Here is a 15,279-nt window from a genome sequence, read left to right as displayed (position 1 = left end):
TTTTTTTTCGAAGGGGAGAAGGCTGCAGCTGTGTGGCTCTGTAGAGAGAGTCTGCCCGGTGGGGCCATGGAGTCAGTGAGATGAAGATTCTTCGTGGCTATCGTCGTCTTCGCAGCCAGCGAGGTTCGGCGAGAAAGCCTTCGGCAATGGCGAAGCTCGCCGTTGCTCGTGGGATGATCAGGGGCGGAGGTAAAACAAAACGAAGAGGGTTTCACTCGTTTTCTTTACTCTAATTTAGATCTAATTTAGTTTGATACAAATGCTTAAGTTTGGATGACAGGTACATATACCGTGAAATTAGATAAACTATATTAAAAAAAGTTATGAACCGGGTTCTTGTGCACCCCATGAGACGGTGGCGTGAGAAGAAATTGAGTGCACAAACACACCTGAACTTAGAAGAAATCCTACCTTGTAACGTATCATGTGGATCGGTCCTATTTTTTTCGCTTGTGTTTATTCATATCTTATTAACAGCTAAAAATAACTTGAGAAACTTAGCAATTGAAAAGCAAACCATGTAAAATAGTCTACGATAAAAACTATAAAATCAATTTCAAAATTAAGTTTTAAAATATTCAATTTTGGCTTAAAAGTATAAATATAAACAAACATATGAGCCTCTAGATAAATTACAAATGGAGTAGGACTAAACCATAAACGAACAAATCAGCCTTAGATAGATTACAAATGGAGGAGGGCTAAACCATTAAGAATAAAAAAAAGGGCTACATAATTGTTTTTGTTAATTTTGTTTGAGGAACATAAAGACGGCCTAGCATTGTTTAAGAATTGTCGGATCATGTATGTAATTTGGGAAGAGGTCAACAAAGAGATATACTATAGTAGACAAAATTAGGACTATATTTGTCGAAAATCTTTAATTGATTGTTGGGGGAAAGGTACAGGCCAAGGAGGAAAAAATATCAAAGGGAATGAAATCGATGTTCATTCTTATTACACGGGAAAAAGCCAGAGTGGATGTAATAGGATGGTTTTCAAGATGCCAAGAAGTTGGTTGCGGAGAGCTGCTCGGCAGAATAACTGATGAGCTCAGATCATTGAGTTTGCGTGGAGCAAAAGGTGATGTGATTTTTTTTCTTCCTATATTTTCACTATAAACCGATGTACATAAATTGATACATCTTCTTACTATAACATCAACACCCTATTGGCTTGGTTTTAGAAAAGAGAGCTGGTTTATCATCTTATTTTCTAAAATATTTATGTACTTGAAGGATTAGCTGGTCAAAATTCATACGGGTATGATACCCAATTCGACCAGGCGTTCTTTATTTTATTTTATGTTCGACGAAAGAAGAGGGATGGATTAGGTTAAAAATTAAAGCATTTATAAATTGTAAGGGATTGCAAGCGAATTTTTGGTCGTGAACGTATTTATAACAATGGCAACGTAGATTCTTTATTGTCAATTTTTTTTTCATTGTTTGTTATAAGTAGTTTATGTAAAAATGTTTAGCTATGAGAGCGGGAATTATGTGACAGTTAGATCATATTATTATGTTATTATAGAGTTCTTTTCCGCTTAATTTTATATGCATATTACTTGTAATCAATAGTGTTATGTTACCTCGGCTTAAATTGAGTCTTTACTAACTAATCCAACCATACAGTCATGGGTTTAATATATATTCATTGCTAACTTTAAAAACCTAATTTCACCCGTTGGTTAATACACATATCGTCATGGTATCGAAAGAACTAGATACAACCATGCACTTTGTAGCGATATTTATAGTTAAGAATGGTTGAAAAATTGTCAAACTATAGCATCATCCAATATTAGAAGCTTGTGAGGTGGACTAAGGAGAAAGCAAGACGTGTGAGTCTCTATGGGCCCAACCTCCATTTCGGGATTTGTTAAGATGCGAAGATCTAACGATGGCTAAAAATAAGTGATGGCATGACTCAACCAACATGTAGCCTTTTATACCAGTTATTTTTGTTGGTGGCCCTACTTAGCATGATAGTTTGTAGCAGAATGGCCATTAAGGTTCTCTTTGGCACAACTATGTACCTAAGATATTTTGGAGCTAGGCATTTATGTTCTACAAATTCATAGATCTAGATCTACGGTTACTTTGATAACATTTAGATAAATAATTTTGTTCTCATTTTAGATAAAAATTAAAATGTTAAACCAATATAATTTAACATACAAATTAAAATCTACCATAGATCTGAGATATATATTTGTGTCAAACAGGACCTAAGGGGCACTTTTAATGTGGAACCTTGGTCCATGCGTGGATGGACCAGGCTCTTCTCCCACCTGCTTTGGCCCATGCTCAAGTCTAAATTTCATGTAATCAGTAGCAACTTTCTTTGATTCTCGTCAACTACTTCTGATCAACCCTGAGTTCCTCTCGACATTCAAGGCTGTTGTTGGCCCGATCTTTCGGTGAGTTGTGATAACTACGATTTGGGAGAAACGTTGATGATCCGACTACAACCGTACGAGACGTTGTGTTGCGCCTTAGCGATCGATACACCTCTCCGTGGGTTGTTGATCTTGCCGGTGCAGATCAACCTTATTCCTGCAAGCAAATCGAAAAAACAAGCAAAAACAAGATAAAAGCAATCTGATATTGCAAATAGGAATTTAATACAAATGATAAGTTGGGGTTCCGAAGAACAAGCAGACGGACGGTCTAGCCGACACGCGCGCTGCAAGCAAGTAGCAATGGCTAAACTTTAATCTATTAAAACCCGAGAAACCCTTAAGGGGTACCTAGCTATTTAAGGAGGTGGGAGGACGACCAAGAGGGTCCTAGGGTCGTGCTCCACCAGCTTGGGCCGCACCCCACATGGGTCCCACCTGGGCCGGGGTCCCAAATGAAGTTACAAGCCCACAGGCCCATTATAGGTGACGCAGCACCTTGTTCCTGTGATTCCGGCCACATGAGATGGAATTCGGAGAAGAAGCTAGATCCGTTGGAAAGAGGGCTCCGAGAGCTTTCCAACAAGTACTCACGGGCCGAAAACGGAGGTCGTATGCAGATTCGGCGGCCGTTTTAAGTCAGCAGTGTAGTAGGTAGCCGAATCGGATTCCAGCACTGGGAGGACTTGATCTCGATATCTTCTTGTTCATCCATGATGTGAGTAATGGTTACATCCGTGGTAGCCATGGTCACATCAACTTCAAATAAGCTCATGTTTAAATGCCATCAAATAATTTATGATTTTAGCCCAAAAATATTTAGTTCAAAAGCCATGAATAAAGAAGACGGTGTAAGAGATACACATGTAATAATGTCGTGCTACCATGGTACTACCTCGTTCCAAAACGAAATTATTTCTAGCACATACTTTGTTTCGAATCGAAACAATTTCTCCACCTACCCCTCCTCTCGACTGATAACAAATATTCTCCATCTCATTTTTTCACATACTATCTTTTATCAACCAATCACAATATTTATCAAAACATTTCCATCTACTTTATTAGCATCGTACTAATCTAAAAATATTTATATTTTGGGATGGAGGTAGTACGAAATTGAACGGCCCAAACTGTCCAACCAACCCATTTACCCAACCCAAATTAATCAGGCCCTGTTACTGAATCGAACAGCCCAAACGGCCCAACCCAACCCAGCCCAGCCCAAATTGACCAGGCCCTGTTACGTCTCGTGCTCCCCTTCATCTCCCCATCTCATTGGCAGCGGCTGCCGGATAAAATAAAATAAAAATAAAAACTTATTTTTTTTTCCTCCCCCACTCTCCCCGACCTCCACCCTCTGCCACCCCGGCCGCCTCACCGCCGCGCCGTCCTCCTGCACGGCGGCGCCGCCGCCGCCAAAGCTGAGCCTGCTCTCTTGCCGACCGGCGCCCAACTCCCAGCCTCGTTCTCCACCCTTCCGGTAAAGCTCGCCATTCTTTTTTTCCTTTCTTTCTTTCTTTTCTGTTTGGGTTCTTGTCACTGGTTGTCCGGCTTGGTTTCTTGCTTAGTCTTGATCTCTCCGATTCGGAAGGGGATTTCTGTTGGTGTAGGGTTTGTACACGGTTCGTGCCCGGAGTTTCTGCGCGGTCGTGGGTTTTTTTTCCCCCTTAAGCTTGACAAGATTTGCTCGTGTAGTTCGTGATTGGGTTTTGTTTCTCTAGGGTTTCTTGAGATACTCACGATATGGATTACATTTCAGATTCTTGCGTCTCGGCATCGGAAGCGATGGGGAAGAGGGTGAAGGCGAAGGCCAAGAATCCGAGGAAAGCACAGCAACAACAGGAGCCGACGGCAGCGGCGCCCTCTGATGCTGGATCTGGGGATGCGGCGGCGGCGGCGGCGCAGGACTCGGGGAATTCGACGGAGGAAGCTGCTGCTGCTGCTGCTGCTGCCGCGTCGGCCAGCGGCAGGGAGCAGTGCGGACACTACGGCGGCGACAGCGCCCGCTTGGACAAGGTCCTCTTGGAGATCATGACGTCCAAGCATTTCGCGTCGTGCGAGCATTGCCGGGATGATGCCCCTAGGAAGAAAGGGGGTGGCAAGGAGAAAGGGGGTAAGCAGCAGCAGAAGAAGAAAGGAGGTGGAACGAAAGGTTCCGCGGCCAAGGCGAAGGTGGAGAAGAGTGACATGTGGGTGTGCTTGGACTGCGGTCGGCATTTCTGCGGGGGTGAGGTTGATGTGACCAAGCCGTATGGCCATGCCCGAAGGCATGCCAAGCAGGACCGGCATTGGTGGGCTGCACGGTTTGATGATCCGACTGTTGCGTTTTGTTTGTCGTGTGAGAAGGAGGTGTCGATCGAGATGCCTAGAATAGAGACAGTTGCCGCAGTGCCAACAGAGGTGGCTGGTGCAGCTGACAGAGATCTAGGTTTGGTTAACTCTCATGGTAGTGTAATCAGAGGGCTGCCAAATCTTGGGAACACATGCTTCTTCAATGCAGTGATGCAGAGCCTCCTTGCGCTTGATAGGTTGCGCAGTAAGATGTTGGGACCAGATGTTCCAACGGGGGCTCTTTTGATGTCATTGAAGAAACTCTTCATGGAGACAAGTGCTTCAAATGATGTAGGAGGTGCGCTGAGTCCAAAGAATCTCTTCTCAAATATTTGCTCAAAGTACCCGCAGTTCAGGGGCTTCCAGATGCAGGACAGCCATGAATTACTCCGCTGTTTTCTTGATGGTCTGCACACGGAGGAAAATGAAGCACGGAAGCTAGCGGATAAAGCTTCAAGTGCAACCATTCCTACAATTGTCGATTCCATCTTTGGGGGTCAGCTGTCTAGTACAGTGTCCAGCACAGAATGCACACACAGTTCTGTTAAACATGACCAATTCCTTGATCTGTCACTACCAGTTCCATCCAGGAGGCCTCCAGCCAAGAGTGTGTCATCACCACCAGCAAAGAGGAACAAACAATCCCTAAGAGATAGGAATAAAAATCGGAGATATGGGAAGATTTCGACCCGAGTGACTCCTACAATAGAGGTGAGCAACAAAGAAAAGATTCAAACAGTTGCTGAAGGCAATAATTCCCTGATTCCTGGTTCAGAGTCAGGACAGGTTGTCAGTGAGAAAGAGCCTGAGCCTTCTGAATGCAGTGAGTCATGTGCTTCTGTGCCTAATCTAGAACAAACAGGTACTTCAAATGTGGAGGATGGCACTTGCTGGTTGGATTACATTGATGATGCAGATGAAGCAAAATCAGAGATTCTTGATTCTGCAGATTCTATTGAAGCGGGACAGATCTGGGAAGACAAGGGTGTTACTTATGGTCCATTTCTTCCGCAGGATGATGCCTTATCGAAAGAGCAGGTCTTGGGTTCTGAACACTCTGGTGAAAACCCTATTGATGATGCAACATCTTCACAGCCTGTTATCTTGCTTCCTTACAAAGAATTTGGTTCCACTGCCGATGAAATGGATGGAACCACAGAAAATTCACAGAAACCAGAAGATGCAGTTGCTCCTCCAGCTGTTTCTCCCTTGCCAGAAGATAATGCACAACCTGCATCTGTTGGCGATGGGGATCAAGATGACTATGTTGGTCTTGGTGATATGTTCAATGAGCCTGAAGTTACTTCTGAAGTCAAGAAAGAAACAGGTACAGTTGAAGATATTGATGTGATGGCCTGGAGTAGCAACAGTGCTGAAGACGAGGTGGATGATAGTAATGCTCCCGTATCAGTTGAGGGCTGCTTGGCTTTGTTTACTGAACCGGAGTTGCTCTCTGAACCATGGCACTGTGAGCTCTGCTCTGACTCTATTGCATGCCCAAACACCAATGATGGCAAAGATGATGAGATGGCAACTAGTGTCAATGAAAGAAAGGATGGTGAGGAGATGATGGCAGGTGGTGATGAAACACAAGACGGTGATAAGTTGATCGCTAACTGCACCGAAAAGGAGGGCATTGATCAGATTATGGCAACTGACGGTTGCTCAGATAATTTAAATAGTGATATGAACAGTAAAGAAGGTGGTTGTGCAAATTCTTCTTTGGTTGGTGCTGACAACTCAGTTGATGCTAACTTTCCAGAAAATGGGAAAGTTGCTTTACTGAAAACAGGTTCGTCACTTGTTGACACAACTGAACAGGCAGACAGCAAAACATATCGTCGAGAGATTAGGGATTTGAACAACTCAGCAGTGGAATATACATCTTCAAGTAAGCAACCTCATGATTCTGCCCAGCATAAGGATGAACATAATGTGGATGTAGCCTCTGAAGAAACAACTGCACCAGAGTGTTCTTGTGACAACGAATCTGCCTCTTGCAGCACAACCAATAAGAATGAAGCTGAATGTGGTGTTGGTGCTGAAGAAATTGTTACTAGTAGCCTTCCATCTGAGACGCAAAGAATCTTACCAGGTGAAAAGGACAATGAAGATGTTGTCACGCGGAATCATGGCAGAAGGAAGCGAATGAAGATGGTTGGCAAGGCACATCAAGGGCAAGATAACCAAAATGAACAGAAAGAGAATGGAAAAAAGGTTTTCAGATCTGCAATGAGAAGGATCCTTATTAGCAAGGCGCCACCTGTATTGACAATTAATTTGAACAGATTCAGTCAGGACTCGCATGGTCGGTTCAAGAAATTGAAAGGGCATGTGCGCTTTAAGGAGACACTTGATGTGCGGCCATTCATGGACCCAAGGTATTGAACTTTTTTTTTCAGTTAGAAGTACTGATGTTTTTTATCAACCTGTCAGCTTTCTGATTAGCTGTGACCATCTGCCATTAGTCTATTCGCATTTGCTACTAAGAGGTCCCACTGTCCATGCATAGCCATTGACATTTAAATATTTACACTACAAATTACCTCACAAGTGGTTTTCAACTATGTAGCTGATATTACTCCTGCAAGGAAATTGTCGTAGACACATAGTTAGGATAGATAGCGAATGTTTAGCTTCCAGGTAATTTTGGTTCCTCATCCCTAGCGATTGGCCAATGTTGTTTGAGAAGATAAATTGCTGCACTATTTGTCATGCTTTTTAAGAAGAAATGTAGATCAGATTTTTGTTACATTGAGAGTGCATTGCATTATCGTATTCAACTCCACCATGTCCTTATCGTCGTATAAACAGTAATATACCTGAAAACATTTCATAGTCAATGTGAATTTGGAGGTCTGGGTTAATTTAGCAGTGCAACACGATTTAGACTACAAGGTAGTAAGCAGATCAATATGTCTCTTTTGTTTACCTGGAAATGTGTTTGTATTTACGGATGCTATGTCTATGATTAATAAATGGGTTGCTTCTTTGAACTTTCTAATTCCTAAATAATCAGTTATATCTATTGAAAGAGAACAACATCATGTGGATACAAATTGGTTAGCTTTTAGAAGCTGCAGCAAATTGTTATTCACCATTTATATGCTGATTGAAACACTTTGACTTGAGCAATGGTTCTGAAATTTCCCATCGGCTTCATAATTTTGGGTTCATGTCTAGATGTTGACCATGTAGTACAATAGTATACACAACCCAGTGCATGTACATTCTTGCCCATGATTTTTCAGAAAGGATGGCCAGTCCAAAAAATTGTAAAAGAACAGTCCTAAACCAGCTAGTGCCTAGTGATATGGGCATATGGTAGTGATTAGCAGAAAACAAGACCTGGTTTCCTCTTGCCCTCTCTCTTCTGCTGGTTACACACAAAATTAGGTAGATGAAATTTCAATCCAATCTTTCAGCTGTTCTTTAATTTCAAGAGTTGGTGTTAAAAGTCATCCCATAGATGTCCCAAAGAAAAGGCATTTACTTTTAATAGCTTGTACCATCTACACATGATGACTTCTCAAGTGTATATAACAGTATGCCTTCCCATCTGTACAAGAATAGGGGAAAAAATGTCTTCCAGCTTCCAATCTTGAATTGAACTAAGAAACGTTGTAGATGTGCATGTATCACATCTGATTTGCACGCGAGATGTCAGTATTTTCGGTTTCAATGTTATTAACTTGATATTGAGCCCTTTTGTTGTTGCATATTTCAACTGAATGGTCTTAAACTTGGTGTCTTCAATTTGTGATTTATGAATACTGCAGCCTTAGAGTTGATCTGCTCATCACCTATTCTCTGTAATCTGCAGGTCTAAGGAGAATTACAATACAACTTATCGTCTCGTTGGCGTTGTTGAGCACTTGGGAACCATGGCAGCTGGGCATTATGTTGCATATGTGAGAACTGGCAAGATTGGGGGTCGGCAGCAGAGGAGCACCGGCTCCAAGTCATGGTTTTATGCAAGTGATGCACAAGTCAGAGAAGCCTCTCTGGAGGAAGTTCTTAACTGCGAGGCTTACATACTGTTTTACGAAAGGGTGGGAGACTAAGAAAATTATGTCTGCCATCCAGCAACATCAATCAGTCTCTATCAGGGCATGTTCAAATGGCAAGCAATAGATAAGAAACGTCATTTTTTGGAAAATCAGAGGCTCAGTTAGTCTTCATACTAATTACTATCCATCAAGTCCATTTTGTTTCTTTGATTGAGTCCAGTTGGCCTTGTTACCATTTGTCTACTCAGTCAAAGAGATTTTTCACAAGTGGACTTGAGCAGTTAATCTGTTCATACTGCCTACAGCCGTTTTGTCTTTTGAAGCATATTTTGGAGGTGTGCAAATGTTCAGAATTGGCGAGCTGCTCATACATATCTTGGCAAGGGCTCTGTGGAGAAGCCCATAGATATTGTTTTACAACCAAACAAACAATGTTCACCTTAGTACTACATATTTTTTGATTATTATGTCTCCAGTCTCCACCCCTAAATTTTGAGTGATGGGGGTGTATACTGTAACGTGCCTTAGGTCCATTTAAAAGTGGTAATTACATACTTTTACCTCTGTCATCTGGGATGGAAAAAAATGCTCCTTTTATTGAGAATTTTTCTGTTTCATCAGAATGTAGTGTTCGTGCTGTTGTTTGCCCTGGAGCTTGTGTTGAAATGCAGTGTTTTTTTTTTCTTTTTTGCCCTTTCTGATACTGATATCTGAATATCTGATGGTCACACAAGCCAGCAAAAAACCAAGATAATAATTGTTAACACGTCCAGTTCTAACTTTACTTTTGCACTCAAACCTTTTTCTTTAAGAAACAATTTGGTTACAGTCTGGATCCATCCTAATGCTAGTGTGCTAGTGCCGATGCTACGTTGGAAACCAACTATGGTGAGCAGACTACTCAACAACGCCGCGTACAGCTTGTTTGGATGCAACTGGACCAAGCAAAGCTCACCGCAGATAGCGTGCGGATTGATGGCGATTCACTACGTACTGGCACACAAAACCTGCAGGTTTCTGGTTTAGCACATCTCTTGTCGCCAGCACAAAAACGTAAGAATAGTCTCGGACAAAAAAGATGTGTGGGGGGGGGGGGGGGGGGGGGGGGTAGGATCGTAAGATCTAAGTAGCGAAGGTGACACGTTTAGCCTTCCTGTATTAGCTTAAGCTTTAGATCGAACTGATTGATTCGTATAACTCAATATAGGTTTTTTGGATGAACTGATCAACACATACAACTCAATATACGCAATAGTCTCTAAATCCATTTGTTTCTCTTATTCATATGTTTATCCGAATAGCTTATTAGCTAATAAAAAATTATTTGTGAGCGAAGCTTTTCATTAGCGACTACAAATATAAATTACGATAATAAAAAGATTAAAAATAAAATTCAAAATTAAGTTTAAAATTTAAGCTTTGTCTTATAAGCATAATTGAAACAATGAAGCCTTCAGTACCGTTCCAATTTTTCCCAAACATCCAAAGGGACTTCACACAGTATGGTCTTCTTGGGACTTCTTGTGCTTCCAGAGAATAACGCTTTGATTTGTCCGTTTGACAAAAGCACCCAGCCGCCCGGCGCCCAATTCCTGCATTTCTACCTCCTTCGGTGACCCGCGCCAACAACCAACGCCAACCATCCATCCATCCATCCATCACAATCCGGTCACTGAAAAATCCACCAGAAAAAACGGCTTCGGAAACCTGCCCGCCGCTACGTCGGACCGCGGCTCGTAGCCGACTAGTCCGTCCGTTGTTCCGTCACGGTCACGCCCCGCGAAATCACCCGCCGGTCGCTGCAAAAACGGGGCGAAATCGCCTAGATCGTCTTGCTCGCGTGGCCGCGGCTAAACTAACTCGAGTTTTTCACCTTCTGAGTTTTTTTTTTAAGAATTACACAATACAACACATACACTCACCCCTATAAACGCACGCACGCAAACCCTATCCTTATGAGCATCATTAAAGACTAGGCCGGCAACACTCATCTCTATAAATACACACACGTAAATCCTATTCCCATAAGCATCATCGAAGACTAGGCCGGCAAATCCATTCTGGAGATTGACGAAGTCACTATAGACGCCTTCCTATTGATGGGTACGTTGCCTACCACTGAAAGCACAAAGCCGTTAAATCCTGAAAAATTCGCTCTCTACTCTAAATTATTTTCTAAATTCTATGACTACAATTTATTGTAATCTAAAAAAAATTAAATTGTTTGGTAGAGTTTCTGATTTTAGGAGGAGCTTGTTGCTCCGTCACCGGACACGGTCAGAGTCCGCGAAATCACGCTTCGGACGCTGCAAAAACGGGGCGAAATCGTCGTAACCCCACCCCGACCGGCGCCCGTGCCGCTCGACCGCGCGCACCGCGCCCGTGGGTCGCCATGTGGTGGTCGCGCAGCGCGGCCCTCGCGAGAGCCGCATCATCGGCCATCCGCCACGTCCACACTAACGGACACACACACGCAAAAATAAACAGAGTAAAACCGGCGAGACCATCTGCAAGAGAGGATAACACAACACAACACGCTGACGCTGCTGATGCGAGTGAGATAACGAGATGCTTATGTATTTTTAGGCTCTTCTCGTGAAGCTGTGTCCAAATAGGCGTAGGCTTCTGCTTCTCCTTCTCCTTCTCCAGGTGAGTGAGGAGAGAATGGAGGCGCGGGCGATGCCGCCGCCGACGCGGACGCGGCGAGGCGTCACGCTCGCCGAGCAGATGGCCGCGTCGTCCAACCTCCGCGACCTCCTCAAGCTCCGCGACAACGACGACGACGACGACGACGACGGCGGCGGGCAAGGTGGTCGCCGCCAGCCGCGGCCGCTGCCCGACGCGGTGGTGGTGGCGGCGGGGCGGCGACGCACGCTCCTCGACGTCATCCGCGGCGTCGACGACGACGATGGCCACGACCACCCGCCCACCGGCGTCCTTGAGGGACACCGCCCCGCGACGTCGACGAGGACGGCGGCGGCGGCGGGGGGAGCGCGGGGCGGGAGGGTGTCGCTGATGGCGCTGCTGGAGCAGGCGGAGCGGCAGTGGACGACGGCCGCCGCCGGGGACGCCAGCCGGAGGCGCGTCGCGGACGACCACGCGGCGGCGGCGGAGGCGGGCACGAACAAGGGCTTCGCCGGCGCCGCCGCCGGCGTGGGAGGGCGGTGCTGCGTGTGCATGGCGCGCGGCAAGGCCGCGGCGTTCATCCCCTGCGGCCACACCTTCTGCCGCGCCTGCGCCCGCGAGCTCCGAGCCGGCCGCGGCCGCTGCCCGCTCTGCAACGCCGCCATCCACGACGTCCTCAACCTCTTCTGATGTCACCATCTCCGCCGCCGGCGACGACGCCGCCACCATTAATTCCGTCGACCCAATACACCATTGCTGTAATGTACTTGTAGATAAAAAAAAAAGTTCTACTACTTCTTGGCTTCTTGGCAACTGCAAATCATATCAAAGAATTCTCAGAGCGTCACCTGTTCATCAATCACCCACCCGTGCTACACAACCAATCGCGCGATTCTTGGATCGATCGAATAACCCTCTGTTCCTCCATGGCAGCAACGATCCGCAGATCCCGGCACAAGTGCTTTGCTGCTGATTAGTGATTACGTTTGCAGCCACGCGAGTGATTGAAGATTAAGTTGGCGCATGTAATTAGCACATAATTAATTAAATTTTAATTATTATAAACTTGATAAATGAGTGTATTTGATTTTTTTAAAGCAACTTCTACGTAGAAAGTTTTTACACGGAACATATTATTTAGTAGTTTAAAAAAATATGCTAATGAAAATCGAGATATAATCTACTCACTCTGTTTTATAATGTAAGTTATTTTAGATTTATTAATATTTATATAAATATGGATAATGTTAGAATAATTTATATTATGAAAGCAAATCTTAATGAGAAAATAACAGGTTGCTCGGTTTCAGTGCATCGCAGTCACCGTTGAACTCCACCCGTTTGCTCGGTTTCAGATCAACGCATTAGTTAAAATAAATCAATTGTTTTTTCAGACGATGCGATCATGTGATGTCATGGCTGGAGGAGAGAAGATTAGATAGGGATGAGTTGAACCGTGAGCCCATCTGACCAACGGTACTCCAAACCTGACACCTTCGTTCTGATGATGTTGACTTCCCTGAAGAAATGATCAAATTAATTTATTTCAGACTAAGATCACACCAATTGACTGCCTCTGCATGATCCGGAGTTCCGGACAGTCCACTTAAACGGCTAAACCCTGAACTGACAAAAATTTACTGTACTATAAAATGGTTTCAGAGGAGATACTAAAAATGTGGCACCTTTAGGATCGTAAAATCACTCTTGAACTGAAAACGTAGAGGATACGTACATCATTGCTTATTGCATATGAATATGATATCTTGTATACTTGTGTTGAGGCTATCAAGGCCAGCACTACAGTGCCAATCACTTTAATCACACTTGTACTACCATATTTGTTAGTTAAGTACTAGATTGAGCCAATGGGGCACTAACACAAACTAACATATGCAACCATGCAAGCAATGGGCACTGAAAGTGTACTTTGTAACATTGGATATATTATATCATGTTGGGTAAGCTAACTTTTACCATCAATCCATCATGCAGAAGCACGGGTTCAGAGTTTCAGAGCAAAAAACACCCCAATCTTAAATCTAAATCTATCCCTCTCTAGCCTGTGATTGCGTGCATTCGTCGCCGTTAGCCTGTCTTTGCGAGCGGCGACACCGGGAATGATGGCGATGCCCTGCATCTGCATGCAAATATGCAATGCAAAGCGCTAGGGACCGGGAAATGGTTGGCTGAATTCGCTGAAATGGCAGGAGAGAAGAACTGGACCTTTTTGGAGATTTGCAAGGGTTCAGACAAAGCGCATTAGCTGGGGTGGAATTGCCGTTTAGCGAGCAGGAATCGTGTAGGGTTCATGCAGTGGCTGATGACTTGTGACAGCCTACAGGAATGGGGTACCCACCACTGTACTGGTACTTCGCCTATAATGGATCGAGAGAATAATTGTACACTCAGATCTTGTTGCTTAATACTTTAATTCCTTCTGGAATTACAGTCCCATTGATCATCGTTTTGTCTCCAACTAATTGTAACCCGTGAAACCATAAAAAACTAATATGTAGGTAAACTTTTTATATATGTGTTCTTAGCTACTTAAAAATTAATGCTGAAAAATAAACTACGATGAGAAAAATTATCAAAAACAACTCTAAAATTAAATTCTAACATTAAAATTTGCATGCGAGCGATGGCCAATAAGCATATTTTACAAACTTTACAAAAAAAATCTTGTGATAGATTTTAGCGCAAATCAGTCTCTGTAAAACATGGCATGGGTAGCTAGCTCTGGTCGCCAATAATTGATCTCCTCATGAGGGGACACAGTGACCTAAGCTTAATTAGGAGTTTAGGACAGTGATTCAGTGAACACCGTTGGTTGATGCTGTCCTAGATCGCGGTGGTTGAGCTGCCCCGTCCGTCTGCATGGACGCAGTCACACTATCACAAATTCACACACCATCTGGCATTCTCTGCTTCGATGGAGATAGCTTGCGAGGAAGAGGAAGATGAACAGTGGCGTCGCACAGTTTCTGATCCCAATTTTTATCCATTGCCACCTCAGCATGGCTCCCCACAATAGGACTATATATAAATCTTTGCCTGCCTGTCGATCTCTGTATCTTGAATTCTTGATGTGTTCATCGGACATGCATTGATTGATTGATTGCATGGGACTCCAATCCATCCACTGTTTGGATTGGATCGACCGTTTTTTTTTCTTTTTGTGGTTGGCACTGGGAGGAATGTTTGTCAGAGGCCGGCCGGATGATTAGTTAACCAAACGTACGATGAGAAAGAAAATTAACAATGCAGCTAGCTTTAGCTCATGGTTGCGAACTTGGGATGGAGAACTGTGCATGGTCCAGACACCATACACAAATTTCAGAGGAGACGATATACGTCGTGATCATGTACTCCCTCCGTTACATATTGTAAGGCATTTTAGTATTATCTTAAATCAATTTTTAGTGCTATCTTAAATTAATTTTTAGTGCTGATTAAATTTATAGATAAATATATGCAACGCTTATAATAACGGGCGTATTGTTTATCCGTCGAGAGCTTAACACCAAAAACTTTACTGGTTGCCCATATTTCCTAATAAACCAAACGACTTATTAGCGAATAAAAATTAATTTATAGGTAAAATCATTATATATTTATTTGTAACGAGTTAAAAGACAATGATAAAAAGAAATAACGTTGAAAATATCTTAAAATTAACTTCACATTCAAATTCAAAAATTCAAATTATGCCTTTTTGTTTTGACTTATTAGGCCAATTAATGGGGCTCCAAGATCCATTTAGGTTGGAGGAGATGGGAGACTACGGAGACAAAGAGAAAGTAGCCAAGTAGGATCAGAAAAGAAGCCTTTCGCCTTCCCATCAACGAGTATTCCTCAGTTGAGGTCCTTGAGCCCTGAGGACGCCAGCTTAGGGGCCTCATGCCT

At 43.6% G+C, this 15,279-nt stretch overlaps 2 protein-coding genes across 2 annotated transcripts; both read left to right on the top strand.

The window, feature by feature from the left end:
- Window positions 1-3,720: 3,720 nt before the first annotated feature.
- On the top strand, window positions 3,721-9,368 carry LOC127784561 (ubiquitin carboxyl-terminal hydrolase 2-like). Its single transcript, XM_052311890.1, has 3 exons — window positions 3,721-3,884; window positions 4,164-7,116; window positions 8,559-9,368. The coding sequence occupies exons 2-3, from the start codon at window positions 4,190-4,192 to the stop codon at window positions 8,797-8,799; spliced, it is 3,168 nt and encodes a 1,055-aa protein (XP_052167850.1). The 5' UTR covers window positions 3,721-3,884; window positions 4,164-4,189; the 3' UTR covers window positions 8,800-9,368.
- A 1,865-nt stretch (window positions 9,369-11,233) lies between these two features.
- LOC127785024 (uncharacterized) lies at window positions 11,234-12,232 on the top strand. The gene has a single exon (XM_052312447.1). It carries the CDS (start codon window positions 11,410-11,412, stop codon window positions 12,058-12,060), a length of 651 nt encoding a protein of 216 aa, XP_052168407.1. The 5' UTR covers window positions 11,234-11,409; the 3' UTR covers window positions 12,061-12,232.
- Window positions 12,233-15,279: the final 3,047 nt, after the last annotated feature.

The sequence above is a fragment of the Oryza glaberrima genome, chromosome 9 (assembly GCF_000147395.1).
Source record: "Oryza glaberrima chromosome 9, OglaRS2, whole genome shotgun sequence".
Lineage (NCBI taxonomy): Eukaryota > Viridiplantae > Streptophyta > Magnoliopsida > Poales > Poaceae > Oryza > Oryza glaberrima.
Note: the sequence above shows the minus strand (reverse complement) of the source record. Positions and strands in the feature narration are given on the sequence as shown.